We start from the raw sequence: 18,937 nt of genomic DNA on the forward strand, positions 1-18,937 counted from the left end.
ATCCACATCCATACATCCACATCTACATGCACATTCACATCCATACATCCACATCTATATGCGTACATTCTCATCTACATGCATACATCCACATCTCTATGCATACATCCACATCCACATCCACATTCACATTCTCCTCATACATCTACATCTACATGCATGCATCCACCTCCACATTCACATCCACATCTATACATCTACATCTACATGCATACATCCACCTCCACATCCACATCCACATCTACATCTACATGCATACATCCACCTCCACATCCACATCCACATCTATACATCTACATCTACATGCATACATCCACATCCACATCTATACATCTACATCTACATGCATACATCTACATCTCCATTCACATCCACATCTATACATCTACATCTACATGCATACATCCACATCCACATCTATACATCTACATCTACATCTATACATCTACATCTACATGCATCCATCCACATCTCTATTTACATCCTCATCTATACATCTACTTCTACATGCATACATCCACATCTCCATGCATACATCCACCTCCACATTCACACTCACATCCATACATCTACATCTACATGCAACATCCACATCTCCATGCATAATAAAATTCTTTTAATTAATCTAGGATGATAGTTCCTAGAATATGGTAGGAAGTCCTCTTTTTATGCTTTGAATGAATTTATTTTATGCGTAATTTCTATAAAAATTTTGCCATAGCTCCGCTACTATGACTAATAAATCTCAATTTTTTTTCTAAAAGGGATAAAGCTTATCATTAAGGATATAATTAGAATGGTCTCTAATTGGGTCATCAATCCATAAGGGATTGAATCATCAATGTGCATAAACTAAAAGTATAGAAAAAAGCCATTAATTTGGCCTCAAGCATAGCTTAATCTTGGATTAAGGAAAAGCTTTATGAAAAGCTTCATTTGGATTGAGAATGGGTCATGAGTATGACCATTTCTTGAGAGTGAGAGAGAAATTACATAAAAACCATTAGAATTTAAACATAAATGAAAATTAACTTCAATAGCATTTATTAAATTATGTAACTCTTCACTACTATTCACCAATTAACTTCAATAGCATTTAAAAAACCATACCAATTAAGCTTCTCAAGCTTGAGAGGGGTTGAGAAGAGAGAATCATTGAGAAATTATAGAAAAGATCAAAATTCAATATACTTACCTTATAATTTGCTTGATTCTTTATTCACGGTAGAGGCCCCCAACCAATCAATTGGTTTAGTATGTTGATGGAGCCACCAATGGGGATTGAAGAAAGAGAGAAGTATCAAAAACTAGTGAATTATTAAAGAATTCACAGTTCTTGGCTTAGGTAGAGTAGAGTAACAATGCATAAGACACTCTATTTTGGCTTAGGTGGAGTAGAGTAACAAAGCATAAGACACTATATATTTTGGCTTAGGTGGAGTAGAGTAACAAAGCATAAGACACTATATATTTTTCAACAAGGGGGATGCTTCTATTTATAGGAAAATTGAGCTCCTAACCAAACAAACTGATTCTAGAATTTTCTAAATCAGTTTGGTCAATATTTGACCATTTTTAGGTCAGTTAAGCTAACTTTTTGGAACTAGACTTGAATGAGGAGAGAGGAGAGATGAAATATCTCCATTTTTATGAGTTTAAAACTCATTCAAGCATGTGAAATATGCACCTCCTTTAAATATGCACCTCCTTTAAATATGCACCTCATTCAAGCATGTGAAATATGCACCTCCTTTAAAGAACTCCCCTTCCTTACATATGTGTCATAATGGAATCATTTTAATATTGCTCATAGTTTTTTATTAATAAACCTTGTACATTTTCAACTCTTCATCTTATGTGAGCATTTAAGGGACTCCCCTTCCTTACATATGTGTCATAATAAAATCATTATTCCTAAAATATCTCATATTTTTAATATTGCTCATAGTTTTTTACTAATAAACCTTGTACATTTTCAACTCTTCATCTTATGTGAGCATTTAAGGGACTCCCCTTCCTTACATATGTGTCATAATAAAATCATTATTCCCAAAATATCTCATATTTTTAATATTGCTCATAGTTTTTTACTAATAAACCTTGTACATTTTCAACTCTTCATCTTATGTGAGCATTTAAGGGACTCCCCTTCCTTACATATGTGTCATAATAAAATCATTATTCCCAAAATATCTCATATTTTTAATATTGCTCATAGTTTTTTACTAATAAACCTTGTACATTTTCAACTCTTCATCTTATGTGAGCATTTACTCATTTTTGGGTATCTTCTTTTTACAATTTGGAATTATCTCCTCCCTACACATGGATTGATGCTATTGGCCCATAGGAACCTTAATTGGACCATAGTCTACAGATTTCTGAAAATCTAGACCTTAGACTAAGGTTCTTTATACCTATTTCTAATTAATTCCAATTGCACATTGGAAAATTCTTTTTGAATTTCTGTTTCAGGGGAACTTATTTTAATAAGATGAGTTATTTTTCTATCCAAAAATATTCATAATCTGAATATTCTCTCTCTAGAATAATTTTCTCTCTCTAGATTAAAACAGTTAGAAACAAGGTCTTTATATTTCTGAAGAGAGATTGATTTACAGGGGAAGATACTAGACATCAAAAAGGGGGTGGGGGAGGAATCTTACATTCTACCCCACTTAAAAAACGCGAGATGTCCTCATCTCGCAACTTCGGATAATTTCGCAAGATGCACGAATATGAGACTTAGAGAAAAATTTTAATCAAGATTAACCACCAAGAAAAGTCTTAAAGGGAGCAAGATTCAAAATAAGAACAAGATTTAAACTTTATTCATTCTCGGAACTTATACAGTAAAGATAGAAGAACTCTTTACACTTCCATAAGCCCGTCCATCATATGGTCACAAAAGCAGTCCTCACAAGCTGCACAAGTATAGGGTAACTCATCTATGGGAATGATTCTGCTGGTTATTGCCGCACCTATCTCAGTGGTATGAGGTGATCTAACAAAAGGACCTCTGAGAGGCAAGCCAAAAACGGGGTAAAGGCATATCTTCTCATGAGGAAGAAAACACGCCAATAAGAAGACCCGCTCAGAAAACCCAAGATGCCTTGATCTCATGACGCAGTAGTATCGAGGACCCAAACCCAAAGCTTCAATAACCATGGCCAAGCGGACATTGTTACGAAAGTGCTGCTGACCCCAGGGTGTTACCCTAGTTATGTTTTGATAGGTCCGCCATTTGGTCTGAGCTACAGAAGTTCCTAGGTGAGGAAAAAGTGAGCGCTCATACTGTTCTATAAAGTCTTTCTTCATAGACTCTCTTGCGTCTTGAAGGTGAGAAATCATCATGGATAAAACTAGTTCTTGTTGGCCAAGCCATGAAGGAGATTAAGAAAGAAAGGAGATTGATGGGAGTAAGATTACTGTGAGCGACAAGTAAAAGTTACGACTTATATAAAGGAAGGAGCTAGCGTAACCTAGAAGCCAACGGTAACTTGCCACTGAAGTTTTACCGTCTTTCCATGATTTGAGATTGACACATTTTTCTATAGAAGCCATTAAGAATTTTGAGATGAGGAGATAAAAGAAACTTGTAGGCTAAGTCACCTACTTTCATTGAATTCAGATATAAGGTCACAATATCTGGAGGATAACTTCTTATACTCCCCAAGAGATAAAGAACTTCTTTTATTTTAGAGAGGGAATAATTATAAGATCAGAAAGGGAGATTCTTACTCTTGTATACCTCGAAGGCTGGGGAGGAATCTTACATTCTACCCCACTTAAAAAGTGCGAGATGTCCTCATCTCGCAAGGTAGAGGACAACTCTTTTTCTTAAGATCCAATTTTATTCTGGGGTTCCTTATATTCTGGTCAACCCAACAGAACACTGGGATAAATATCCCTTATATAGAACTCATCATTAAATAACAATTCATTCAGATCATGTCATTCATATCTTTAACATGATAATGGTCCATTAGACCGAAAAGTTTCCTTCAGAACATTCCTTCACGGAAATTTCAGTCAAGCAAGTTCTCAATTTGACATCCCTTAACTTGATCTACCGGTCAAGTATTAACAGTAGCAATCTAACAGCACAACCCACTAATCTCATAGTGATTTGCTGAATTCATTATCATCATTCTAGTTATGAATATCATCACAGGGACTCGTCCCATTTCCCCTCATTGAGGTTTCATTATATTTCAACTAATTTTTAGAAATCAACATTTTCCAATCAGCATTTTCAATCAGAATCCAAATCAATTCATCAATTCTCAAACAGAATTAAAATCATATCAATCACATTCGAAATCATCATCTAGATAGCATTAACGCTTATAATTTCAAGTCTTAGATTTACTCGTATATACTGTCAGTAAAGAGCTGCAGTATACTCTCGGTATATACGGGTAGTCACAGCCCTTGGAATTATACTCTCGGTATATACGGGCTGCAGTATACTCTCGGTATATACGGGCAGTCACTGTCAGTAAAGAGCCGCAGTATACTCTCGGTATATACGGGCAGTCTCATGGCCCTTGGAATTATAAGATAATTACTATCATGTCTAGGCCTCAAGCAAGTCAGGGATTCTATATAATTGCGGTACTTCCATCTGAAGACCCAATTACCAAATTACAAATTTCAGTTTGAATATCAAATTGTATGAATTATCTAACCCTTTTGTGTTTCTTGATAAATTTTTGATATATTTGTCTTCTCAGTTGATCTTTATTAACCAAATGCTCTGATACCAACTGTAAGATCCCTGTTCCCACCGAGCAATAGATTTGGGATACTAGCAGCGGAAGTAGCACTTCTCACGCGGGACAGGGGTCCCACATTCGGGGCCTCACCCATGGATATCCGGATAAGAGACTAATCCGTCGGTTGTTCCAAAACTGAACCCGGAAAAACTTCCTTTACTGGAAAGCACGGGCGATTCCACCAGGATAATTTTTTTACTCTAACGTAGTCAATAACATTTCTGATTGAGCTGATCCAATTGCATCTATAAGATACATGGTCAGTGTGAGATCCCTGTTCCCACCGAGCAACAGATTCGGGATACTAGCAGCGGAAGTAGCACTTCTCGCGCGGGATAGGGGTCCCACATTCGGGGCCTCACCCACGGATATCCGGATAAGAGACTAATCCGTCGGTTGTTCCAAAACCGAAACCGGAAAAACTTCCTTTACCGGAAAGCACGGGCGATTCCACCAGGATAATTTTTTTACTCTAACGTAGTCAATAACATTTCTGATCGAGCTGATCCAATTGCATCTATAAGATACATGGTCAGATTAAGGAAGAACTTGCACTTGGATCATTGGGATCAACGCTTTTTTCCCCATTCCAGAGGCACAGCCGTTGATTCCTATCCATAGAACAGTTACTGTCCGGAATTTATTTTATCTATCGTAAAAACAAAAGTTTGAGTCTCGATTTACGGATCCATCAGTCCAGCCTAACCCCATCCGATCCCATGGGTTAGCCAACCGCCCAACCACTGTAGTGATGGGATCCAATTAAGAATTTGGTTAGGTTTTGTCCCGGGTACCAAGGAAAAGAGTTCCAAGGCCCCCTAGCCGGATGTTCATGCAAAAATAAAACTAGTCATACCACTCACACACCTAATATGAAATTGCCTTTTTCACAGATTCAACCAGTTTAAAACAATCCTTTAATAAAACCATAGTATCACTGATCACCATCTTCCAATTTATCCAGTTGATTCTTAATTTTCATCATTCCTTCATCAGAGTATCTATGGCATCATTGGCAACTAGGACGCTCACCACCTGTCCACTCAGGGGCCGTTTCCTAATCCCTAGCCCATAATACTCGGCAATATAATCACTTATCAAGATGGACTCTCGTTGAAGATCAGCAAGATCAACCAACAGATCCATATAAAGGGCCATGGACTCATCCATTGAAGACCAGCAAGGTCAATCAACGAGATCCATGCCCGATTTCAGAAAACAACTCCAACTCTGTTCCAATATCTTCCTCGACGCACGCGTGGGTATCCTAGGCGACCCAGAGCCCGAGCACCGTATGGTCAGCACCCTCTAGGATCCTTCGCAGGTGACCTAGCGCTTCACTCATAGGCCGCTTCCTTGGCCCCTCATCCACCGTACCGGAAGCTCACCATTTTAATCGCACCGAGGCTGGTCAAGACCTCGGCCGACCTTGCTACGCGAGACGTCCTTCATTGACTCTCCGTCAGCAGTTGCAACATTATCAGTTAGGTCTCACGACCTTAATCACAAGATAGTCACAATGCTCCCCCAGCAATCTTGACATAAAACAGTCATTTACAAACAGTTTACAATACAGTTTCTATTTTTACTTTCATTTTTCCACATTATCCCTCATCAATCCACATTACTTATTCCATATTCCATTTATATGTATACTCATCCCATCACATCATTTTCCATCTCAACACTTCATATTCCTTCACATCACATATCGTATATTCACATCCATACATATACCCACATCCACATCCACATCCACACATCCACATCTACATCCATACATCTAATTTCACCTCCACATCTACATGCACATTCATGCATCCACATCCATACATCCACATCTACATGCACATTCACATCCATACATCCACATCTATATGCGTACATTCTCATCTACATGCATACATCCACATCTCTATCCATACATCCACATCCACATCCACATTCACATTCTCCTCATACATCTACATCTACATGCATGCATCCACCTCCACATTCACATCCACATCTATACATCTACATCTACATGCATACATCCACCTCCACATCCACATCCACATCTACATCTACATGCATACATCCACCTCCACATCCACATCCACATCTATACATCTACATCTACATGCATACATCCACATCCACATCTATACATCTACATCTACATGCATACATCTACATCTCCATTCACATCCACATCTATACATCTACATCTACATGCATCCATCCACATCTCTATTTACATCCTCATCTATACATCTACTTCTACATGCATACATCCACATCTCCATGCATACATCCACCTCCACATTCACACTCACATCCATACATCTACATCTACATGCAACATCCACATCTCCATGCATAATAAAATTTTTTTAATTAATCTAGGATGATAGTTCCTAGAATATGGTAGGAAGTCCTCTTTTTATGCTTTGAATGAATTTATTTTATGCGTAATTTCTATAAAAATTTTGCCATAGCTCCGCTACTATGACTGATAAATCTCAATTTTTTTTCTAAAAGGGATAAAGCTTATCATTAAGGATATAATTAGAATGGTCTCTAATTGGGTCATCAATCCATAAGGGATTGAATCATCAATGTGCATAAACTAAAAGTATAGAAAAAAGCCATTAATTTGGCCTCAAGCATAGCTTAATCTTGGATTAAGGAAAAGCTTTATGAAAAGCTTCATTTGGATTGAGAATGGGTCATGAGTATGACCATTTCTTGAGAGTGAGAGAGAAATTACATAAAAGCTTCATTTGGATTGAGAATGGGTCATGAGTATGACCATTTCTTGAGAGTGAGAGAGAAATTACATAAAAACCATTAGAATTTAAACATAAATGGAAATTAACTTCAATAGCATTTATTAAATTATGTAACTCTTCACTACTATTCACCAATTAACTTCAATAGCATTTAAAAAACCATACCAATTAAGCTTCTTAAGCTTGAGAGGGGTTGAGAAGAGAGAATCATTGAGAAATTATAGAAAAGATCAAAATTCAATATACTTACCTTATAATTTGCTTGATTCTTTATTCACGGTAGAGGCCCCCAACCAATCAATTGGTTTAGTATGTTGATGGAGCCACCAATGGGGATTGAAGAAAGAGAGAAGTATCAAAAACTAGTGAATTATCAAAGAATTCACAGTTCTTGGCTTAGGTAGAGTAGAGTAACAATGCATAAGACACTCTATATTTTGGCTTAGGTGGAGTAGAGTAACAAAGCATAAGACACTATATATTTTGGCTTAGGTGGAGTAGAGTAACAAAGCATAAGACACTATATATTTTTCAACAAGGGGGAGGCTTCTATTTATAGGAAAATTGAGCTCCTAACCAAACAAACTGATTCTAGAATTTTCTAAATCAGTTTGGTCAATATTTGACCATTTTTAGGTCAGTTAAGCTAACTTTTTGGAACTAGACTTGAATGAGGAGAGAGGAGAGATGAAATATCTCCATTTTTATGAGTTTAAAACTCATTCAAGCATGTGAAATATGCACCTCCTTTAAATATGCACCTCATTCAAGCATGTGAAATATGCACCTCCTTTAAAGAACTCCCCTTCCTTACATATGTGTCATAATGGAATCATTTTAATATTGCTCATAGTTTTTTATTAATAAACCTTGTACATTTTCAACTTTTCATCTTATGTGAGCATTTAAGGGACTCCCCTTCCTTACATATGTGTCATAATAAAATCATTATTCCTAAAATATCTCATATTTTTAATATTGCTCATAGTTTTTTACTAATAAACCTTGTACATTTTCAACTCTTCATCTTATGTGAGCATTTAAGGGACTCCCCTTCCTTACATATGTGTCATAATAAAATCATTATTCCCAAAATATCTCATATTTTTAATATTGCTCATAGTTTTTTACTAATAAACCTTGTACATTTTCAACTCTTCATCTTATGTGAGCATTTAAGGGACTCCCCTTCCTTACATATGTGTCATAATAAAATCATTATTCCCAAAATATCTCATATTTTTAATATTGCTCATAGTTTTTTACTAATAAACCTTGTACATTTTCAACTCTTCATCTTATGTGAGCATTTACTCATTTTTTGGTATCTTCTTTTTACAATTTGGAATTATCTCCTCCCTACACATGGATTGATGCTATTGGCCCATAGGAACCTTAATTGGACCATGGTCTAAAGATTTCTGAAAATCTAGACCTTAGACTAAGGTTCTTTATACCTATTTCTAATTAATTCCAATTGCACATTGGAAAATTCTTTTTGAATTTCTGTTTTAGGGGAACTTATTTTAATAAGATGAGTTATTTTTCTATCCAAAAATATTCATAATCTGAATATTCTCTCTCTAGAATAGCTTTCTCTCTCTAGGTTAAAACAGTTAGAAACAAGGTCTTTATATTTCTGAAGAGGGATTGATTACAGGGGAAGATACTAGACATCAAAAAGGGGGTGGGGGAGGAATCTTACAGTTTGTATTGGAGGCAGACATGAGTGGGGAGGCCAAAGGGGTGGTCCTATTGCAAAGGGGTGGTCTTATTGCAAAGGGGGTGCCTTGTTACATTTGAAAGAAAAATGCTTGACTGTGCCCAGTGTATGTACTTGGCCTTTGAGTGAGAGTTACTACCTATTATTCATGCTCTAAAACAATGGCAACATTTTTGTATGGCGCTACTTTTAGGTTCAGAGGGACCATGAAAGTTTGAAATGGCTTTCTAATCAAAATGAGTTGAAAGGTAGAAAAGATCGGTGGGGAGACGAAGATCCTACAAAAGTTTGACCTGTAGTAGTAGCTGCGTTACCAAAGAGGTGAATTTAACGTAGCAGTGGATACGTTGAGTCCCATTCCAATGGTGAACGAGTTGAGCTTCACCATTGGAATCAAGAGTAAATTCTTGAATTCAGGCTACATGGTATGTATAAGCATGATCTAGTCTTTTTAGAGGTACTTCTTGTTGTACGCGGCCGCACTTGTCAGCAGAGCAGCCTACACCTTCCTTGTTTGATAGGAGTGCTAATCTAGAGAGATTAGCTAAGGTTTCGACGAGAAGGAGAGAAAGAACTAGTCTAGAGAGTCTAGCCAAGTCTCTTAGGTTAGGTGCCGAGAACGAAGAGCTTCGGGTTGGAACCTTCACAACCACTTGACATTGGTTCATTTGGGGGTAATAAAGTTCATTAAGGGGAAAAGTATAGGCATTATTCCATTGACGAGGAGTACGTACTCTAGAAGGGTAGAGTTTATGAACCAACTATTGGTGACGTTTGGCATCAAATTCTTATGGAAAGCCATGATAGACCGAGAGGTGGTCATCATTGGATACAGAAGACCTATGCAATAGTTAAAAGACAATTTTATCGGCCAAGTTTGTTTAACGATGTGTAGGAATTTGTGCTGAAATTCATGCACCATTTATGTATGTAAATTTTTTCTCATGACATTATGGATTACTAAACGTTGGTTAAGGACTCTTGTACTATACAGTTTGTTCTTCCCATTTGCATCAGTGGGGTTATGGACACAAGAAAGTCCATGCGGCAATCTATAAAATGGGAGTAGTGGTGGTGAGGTAAGATTAAAGTATGTGATTTCATTTTTGGCACATAAAAGAATTATTGTTCTTCATGCCTTTTGTTGCATGCTAATTACATTACTTTCATTTGAGGTACATAAGTTCAAAGGATATTGATCCATCCACTACAATGCCACTCAAGTAATGGTAGTGGAGGCAGTGTGTATGATTGAGGAGGAATTTCCAAGGTCTATACTCACTAGTCAATTAGATGTGGTGGTCCATTTAGTAGAGATGAGGTGGCAATATGTGGTGTTGTTCATGCTTGATGGATTTTCCTCCTCAATGTATCACCAAAACCCTAGGTAAAGGATTTTGTTAGGCAAAGGGCAAGGCCAAAATGAATCACGACAAAGGGTTGGTTGGTGAAATAACCTCTAGTCTACATATCAAAGCATCTTTTATGAGTGGATCCCAACAAGCTAGAGCAATGAGGATAATGAGTGAATCGTGTCACATGTTCTACTAGTAGGCAAAGGAAAACCAAGGAGGATGGAAAGAGCAATGCAACACAAGATGAACATATTTTGCATTCTGAATAGAAAAGTCATGAAAAAGTGGATGGAAAGGTATGAAGACACAAAAGGGTAAGATTTGAGGAGAGAAGGGACAAAACCAGCGTAGACCCAAACACAAAAGGTACAAAGAGAGACAAAAGGGTAAGATTTGAGGAATTTAATTCAAGGCATAATTGATGAAGGATAATAATGACTTCCCCATAAAGCTATGGTTAAACATGTTCTAGTGTAGAAATCTTGATAGGTGGACTTCAAAAGATTTATTGGTATTTTAAAGCTTTTCCATTAAAGGCTAGCAAGGTTATAAGAAGGTAGCATGTAATTTCTTTTATTCATCACTTGTGAAAATTGACAAATTATGGTGCTACCTATAAGCTAGTTGCTAGGAATGGAAAATGTTAGAACTCAATAATCAAGCCCAAAGGAGTAATGCTTCACAAAATGATGGGAGAAGAAAATTACTTCCTCAAAATTTTCAAGTTTGACTAAGTTATATTCCTATGAAAGTATTAAAAAATTCTAGTTTAAAATTATAATTTTCTTCTCAACCCATGTGAAGAAAGGAGCCATGTAAGCTAGATAGCTTTCCAAATACATACATAAGGTCAAACTACTTGTTATAAAAATTATTTTCTAAAAGGCAACAATTTTTTTAAATTCTCCCCTGCTTAAGCTCCCAACAAATGTTTAAAAATACATCATGTGTTCTCCATGACCACATTAAAGAAAGGGTCATGCATTCATGTGAAAGACATTTTATATTTTTTAAAATGATGTGAAAAATTGGGACTTACATTTGCACTTCCTGGCAAGGTTTTGTAGGAACTAGGACAATTTCATGAACTTAATTCCATCAAGTCATCTAACCTTTCTATATGTAGACCCCTCCACTCTCTCTCTCTCTCTCTCTCTCTCTCTCTCTCTCTACCTCTACTTATTAAAATTATCATGTGTTAGATCTTTGTGTATTGGGCACAATTACCTTCTAAAGGATTTTAGGATTTTGGTTCAAGTTCCTCACTCTATGTAAATATAAATTTAGGATTTTAAACTTTGAAGGGAAGGAAGTAATATTCTTTTTGAGGGTATAGAAAAAAACTTCTTAAATAAACTCTACATTTCCACATAGGGATATTAGAAGGTCATATTACTATTTTTTTCAAACGTTTTGGAAATAAATAAGAACTAAAGTTCGAAAGGAATTAATGAAGACTCCATTGGATTCTCCAAACTTCAGAGATGCTTTCAGATCTTAAAAGTTAAATTTTACCCTACTTCTACTTGGTCTAGATTCTATAATTTGACGTTAAACACCCCTTTTGAAATATTCTCTCTCATAAGTTAGCTTTTCAAAAAATTTATCATTTAAAGTCTTTATCTTAATAGCAAATTCAAGGATGACTAGTTCTTACACTCCAAATTTCAAGGTTCAAGAAAAAATGGGATTTCTTTAACCTATAGATGGATTGAATCCCGAGACAAAATGGTGGTAGAAGGAAAAATATATCCTCAAAAATTTCATGTTCTAGTTATATTCCTATGAAAGTGTAAATGAAATGCTTGTTTAAATATTAAGCATTTCCTCTTCAACCCTTGATGAAAAAGGATCAATGTAAGCTTCCATAAAAGATAGTTTCCCAAACACATACATAAGGTCGAAAAGCTTGTTATAAAAATGAACTTCTAAAACCCATGTTTAAATAATTCTCCCCTCGAGCTCCCAACAAATGTTTGGAAATCCATCATGTGCCCTACATGACGACATAAAAGACCTACATCATGTGCCCTACATTACCACATAAAAGAATGGGACATGCATTCACATGAAATGTAAAATAACATTAATATACCTTTTATACTCTTCTTCCAAAGCATAACCCCCCCTTAAAGGTATGGTAATCTTAAAATTCTTTGCGTGCTCCAAAGACACTTCCAAATCTTAGAAGCCAATCTTGACCCTACTCCCTATGGCATGATTTTCACTTTGAAGACGCTTTTTACTTCTTGAAATGTTCTCCCCCTCATCATGAGTGTGCCAAAATAAATTTTGTTTGGGCCTGCTTTGAACCATCCTTCTACTATGGTTCGAAGATTTGGTCCTCATAAACGTATAAGTGAAAGTTAGCTTTTGAGAGCATTTGTGATTGAGAATGTCTAATAGCAAGGATCACCAATGTTTACACTCCAATCATTCATTACGTCAAAATGCATTTCATAAAAATGAATTTTCAAACAAAAATGCATTTCATAAAAATGAATTTTCAAACAAAAATGTTTCCTAATTCTTCTGTGGAGCCAGTGAGCGGAAATTTTTGAGGCTTAGTGTATTTTGCACCGCTAAAATTGGAAAAAACCTACAAATTTTATAGTTCAAGGTTTCAAAATTCCTAGGGGTGTCTATGTGTGGTGAGTAGTATGGGGTGTGTGTAGGGAGGTGAAATTCCCGTGTGCGACTAGGAATAGAATAAGACCTAGTCCATGAGAAAAAAAAATCGTAGATATTGAGAGGTTTTAGTTATGAATTCACCTTCAAATTAATACAAACCAATAAGAAATGCCTTCAATTTTGAGAGAGGAAAGGTTTTCGAGGATTTGGGTTAAACGTTTTGAGGCTATGAAGCTCACGTCGTGGCAAGGTCGTGGAGGAGCTACGAGAATTTGTCAACTTGGGTTACGTAGACCCGCTCTCCCGCTCTCTCTCCTCTCTCTCTCTCTCTACTTAGTTGTTAATTATTTGTTTTAGTTTCCGTATCTTGGGCGCAACTCCCTTCTACAGGATTATCGGATTTTAGTTTACGATTATCGCCCTCATTAACGGCGGAATTCGGGAGTTTAGTGCGATAGAACTTTTCAGAACAGTAAGATTCCTCTCACCGGTATAGGAAATAGCTCGTTAACTGGTTTTTGCTTCATTGCCCCACTCGAGGCAATTTCAAACGCGCTCTCTGCGCGCACGAATTAGCTAAAAGATCATGTAAATATGCGCAGTTAAGATTAAATCATAGCAAGGGATATGGATTAATTAGCCCAATTTGGACTTATAATCCATCGATTGATGAACCTTTAGCTTCTTATGAGTTTTCTGCAATTATGAAGCCTGGAGGGCGCATAAGCAGGCATGTTGTAGTCGCTTGGAGGGGATTTATTGTTGTGTTTGGGTCTACGCTGGTTTTGGCGGCATTTCTGGCCTCTCTTACTTCGATTTCATCAGTCCATCATTTGATATTTTGGGATCACCTGAACGGTTTGCATATGGAGCTTAACCGCCTACACATCCAAAATCGTTACTTTGCAAGACAAGTAAATGAGATCAAGGCGCTGAGGAAAGCCGACATTGACATGAGCTCTGATTTTATGAGGGAGCTTAATCAAAGCATAATACAGGTGGAAGAAGAAGGCAATCACGATGGTGCTAATGATGATGATAATGGTGGGTTAACAAGGGGTTTGCATGACACTCAAGGAATTGATGGTGCTAATGACGCTGATTTAACAGGGGATTTGCATGATGACACCCAAGGGATTGCAGCAGGTGATGTGGATAATATTAATTCATGTACAAAGGACAGGGCCTTGTTGAAGGTGTTCATGTATGATTTGCCACCGGAGTTTCATTTCGGGATGATCCAGCCAATGAGGTCAAATGATGGGATTTGGCCCAGGAACTTCACACAAATGGTGAGGTATCCAGGTGGGCTCTATCAGCAACACAGCCCGGAGTATTGGCTTACTCTTGATTTGATTAATTCTGAGGAGGGCTTTGATTATAATTATGGTATGGGTAAATCAAGGCCTTGTATAGCCATCCGAGTGAAGGACCCAAGGGAGGCAGATGTGTGTTTTGTGCCATTTTTTTCTTCATTGAGTTACAACAAGTATAGTAGGATGGGGTTGGGCTCATTGAATGTGCAGTTGCAGAGGAGGTTGGTGAATTATTTGTTAAAACAAGAGCCTTGGAGGAGATCAAGGGGCAGGGACCATATCCTTGTGATGCACCACCCCAATAGTCTGAATGTGGCCCGGGAGCACTTAGGGGGTGCCATGTTTGTGGTGGCTGATTTTGGTCGTTTCTCATCAACTGTTGCTAACTATGGCAAGGACCTTGTGGCTCCTTACAAGCACATCATCCCTTCCTTTCAAGAGGATTTCTCGACCTTTCACACCAGACCCACCCTCCTCTTCTTTCAAGGGGCCATCGTTAGAAAGGAGGTCAGCCCTCCAATCCCCATACCTTTTTATGCGTTTCCTTTTCCTTTTTTGCTTTCTAATCATAAATGTGTTCACAATCAAATTAAGAAGCTATATTCATTTTAATAGCCTAAAGCTTTTTATCTGTTTCCCTTTTCCTTTCTAATCATGAATGTGTTGACAATCAAATTAATAAGAAGCTATATTCATTAACAGCCTAATTTTAAAAGCTTTTTATGATTGTTTTCTATTGACAATGTTTGGGTTTTTTTTTTTGGGGGGGGGGGGGTTCTTGATGCTTGATGGTATGCTATTTTGAGAAAAGAAAGCTATGAACACATAGACTGATTTTTATATCATTTTGGTGGCCCAATCATAGAGTACCTAGTAATGACAATGACCAAAGAAGTATATCCATTGCTTTCTGTGAATATATTTGGCATGTTGCTCAAAAGCTTAGTACTTTGTGTGGTCAAAATGCAGGGTGGAATCATTCGGCAAAAGCTCTACAATCTCATCAAGAATGAGGAAGGAGTGGAGTTTAGAGATGGGAGCCCAGGAAGCCAAGGGATAAGGAGTGCAACCAAGGGAATGAGATCCTCCAAATTTTGTCTTCATTTAGCAGGGGACACTCCTTCATCCAACAGATTATTTGATGCCATAGCAAGCCACTGTGTGCCAGTGATCATAAGCAAGGATATTGAACTCCCCTATGAGGAGGTATTGGATTACAGCGAGTTTTGCTTGTTTGTGCATTCCTCTGATGCTCTAAAGAAGGGATTCCTCATAGAGTTGTTAAGAAGCATTGGAAGAGAAGAGTGGACGAGCATGTGGAAGAGGCTAAAAGAGGTCCATATCCATTTTGAGTATCAATTTCCTTCTCAAGAGGATGATGCAGTGCAAATGATATGGAAGAGTGTTTCTCACAAACTTTCTAATATCAACCAAGCCATGCACAAGGCTCGAAGGTATTCTGGGTCTAACTTCTTCAAAAGCTTTCATCATTAAAGACAAATCCACTCAATCAACTGAACAATCCTTTAGAGATATATGCATGCTTTTACCCATGCTCCTTGTCTATAACATACAGTCTCCTCATGTACCATGTGTTATTATATGATTGTTTCTTGCATCACAACATGGAAAGTTTGGCATGGCCCACAACCTGACATTGGGAAAGTGTATTTTTTGGAGATTTCTGTAGAACACCATCAAAGGTTAAATCCATGGTGGAGCCTTTTGAGACCAATGTAACCACTACAATCCAAACCATGATTTGGAAAATATCGACTACTTAAGATGTGGATGCTTATGGATGTCTCAATAAACTAGAATATAAAGACAGATCTTGATTGTATGGAGTTCAATTGTATCTATGTAGGGTAAAGTAAAGCCAAAGATTTCCCATTCTCAAAATAAGTATAGCATGTATCCCATTGTGTAATCATTTTTGTAAAAAGGCTAAACCTCTCATGCAGGCTCCATCATCAAACAGATTGGTTGAAATCATCATTACCTTCATCTACATGGTTTTCTATGACTTTGCCTCATGGCTCCTCCAAGATCCCCCACTTATGGGAAGTGGCAATTGTACTTCATCATATATGCGAACAACTAGATTAGGCTTGTACTTCATCATACATGTGCACAAAATGTGTGAAGATCAATTCTATGCTCCTATGCTCATGTTAATGATGTAAGGGCATGACATTTCACCCTCTTATGTTGGATTTCTCTTATTTGTGAGTGCAAGGCTATCCCATTGTCCATGCTGGTGGTGAAGATTCGGCCTTCAAAGACAACTCGTCTAGTTTGCCCATGCCAACAAGCGTAGAGTAGAGGGATGGTGGGCATGCATGGAGTATCAAGGAACTCCATCACCAAGCCCGAGAGTCTTGAAACATGTGGTGATGGGCATTATGTGATTGAGAGGATTCATAGTAGATACATGTGTGTGAAGGTCTAAAGGCATCAAAGTCAAAGGTTATTATTTGGCAAAAAGATCCGCGAGTGTAAGTTGGTGAGAAAAATTAAAAAATAAAAGAGATCCTTAAGGTTATTGATGATGTAATCAAGATGATATATTGATGTCACATGGGATTATTGAGTTGATTAAAAGAATCTAGGTGAAATTCAAGGATCTAGATGCTTTATTTTTAAGCTATAAAATAATGTACTATGTTGCCTATTTTAAATGAGAAGGAATAAAGCTTTGAATTTATCATGTTTTTATTCATTGATAAGAAGTCTTTTACTTGCTTTACTCATCCTACTATTTTCCACACACTTGCTCACCCTAGTCCTCCTTAGGTTGTTTTTCTTTTTTGGAACCACTCCTCTCCTTTTAGAACTCCCCTCCATAGTGGTAAGTCGTACATACACTCAGAGAGGAGACATACATATTTCAAAGATAGACAAAGTCAATGGCCTCATTTCCATGAAACCCACAATCAATGTCAAAGGGGTGATAAAATAAGGCACGTATAGATGATTTGAATGTGTGTGTGTGCGTGTGTGGGTACATACATGAAGATACATGTCTGCTTTCCATGTGTGTGTGTGTATGCATGCAAATACATGTGTGCATGTTCATGTGTGTGTATGTATGTATATATGTATGCATATATGTATGAATGCAAGTATGTATGTATATGTATAGATACATATATGTATGTATATGCATAGATGGAAAATTATTTCAGAAGAATACTAAACACCCCTATTGTAAGCAAATATATTGATATGTAATAAATGAAACACCTCCTACAAATGTAAAGATTATAGTAAGCCTGATTACAAATTGTTTTTGCATGCACCTAGGTGATATTATACTTTTTTTTCATGTCCTTGGTATTAAAGACAACACATCAAGTGTGCATATGCACACCCACCCACACATGCATGGGGGGAGAGAGAGAGAGAGAGAGAGAGAGAGAGAGAGAGAGAGAGTATAATTACAAAAAGTCCATGAAAAGACTAGGTCATGGAAAAAGAAGAAAATCAAACTAGCTACCAATACAAAACGATCATGTGAGAGTATAGCTACAAGATTGCCATGTGATACATCTACATCATACATTGCAATACAAATGCCTACACATTTATTGGGGGAGTCATTATGCGAAGGTGCATTTATGACCTCATATATGAGAAAAGAAGCAATGAACTAATAAAATAGTAAAGACATCTCTTAGATGATAAAAATAAAATATTATATGAAAAGGGGATATCATATATTATTGGAAAATAACTACATGGGTGGAAGCATGGTTAGGTGGTATCAAAAAGTGGTGTCATTGACACTCGTTTTCTAGTGGTTTTGAGGGTGGTTTGAGGATATTTTTCAAGATTTCCGAAAACAATTATTGTCTTTGTTTTTTCCCTCCCACGTCTTCTTGTCCCATAACAGCTTCACCAGTCCAATGGCCCACATTGTTCAGCCACTCCTCTACTTTCCTGCTGATTCAAATGACATGCTCTCTGAAAAAATTATTGTTTTTATTTTTTTCCTCCCACGTCTTCGTGTCCCATAACAACTTCACCAACCCAATGGCCCAGGTCATTCAGCCACTCTCTCCTTTCCCATTTGTGATTGAAATGACATGTTCTCTCTCTCTCTCTCTCTCTCTCTCTCTCTCTCTCTCTCTCTCTCTCTCTCTCTCTCTCTCTCTCTCTCTCTCTCTCTCTCTCTCTCTCTCTCTCTCTCTCTCTCTCCCCCAAAGCACACATTGAGGCTTTGGACAAAATCATGTATTTGTAGGCCGATACTTGGAGGAGATGGATTTTCAACTGCTTGGGCATAATCCTAGCCAAGCTAAAAATTCTCATCATGATGCTGCCCAACATGACGCTGAAAATGTTCAACATAACAAGG

At 37.3% G+C, this 18,937-nt stretch overlaps 1 protein-coding gene across 1 annotated transcript; it reads left to right on the plus strand.

Moving 5' to 3' along the window:
- The first annotated feature begins 13,802 nt into the window (after positions 1-13,802).
- Positions 13,803-16,479, plus strand: LOC147610081 (putative arabinosyltransferase ARAD1). The gene is made up of 2 exons (XM_086787079.1): positions 13,803-15,084; positions 15,547-16,479. Exons 1-2 carry the CDS (start codon positions 13,966-13,968, stop codon positions 16,069-16,071), a joined length of 1,644 nt encoding a protein of 547 aa, XP_086643205.1. The 5' UTR covers positions 13,803-13,965; the 3' UTR covers positions 16,072-16,479.
- The last annotated feature ends 2,458 nt before the right edge of the window (positions 16,480-18,937 follow it).

The sequence above is a fragment of the Cibotium barometz genome, chromosome 50 (assembly GCF_041138505.1).
Source record: "Cibotium barometz isolate CiBa-2024 chromosome 50, ASM4113850v1, whole genome shotgun sequence".
Taxonomy (NCBI): Eukaryota; Viridiplantae; Streptophyta; class Polypodiopsida; order Cyatheales; family Cibotiaceae; genus Cibotium; species Cibotium barometz.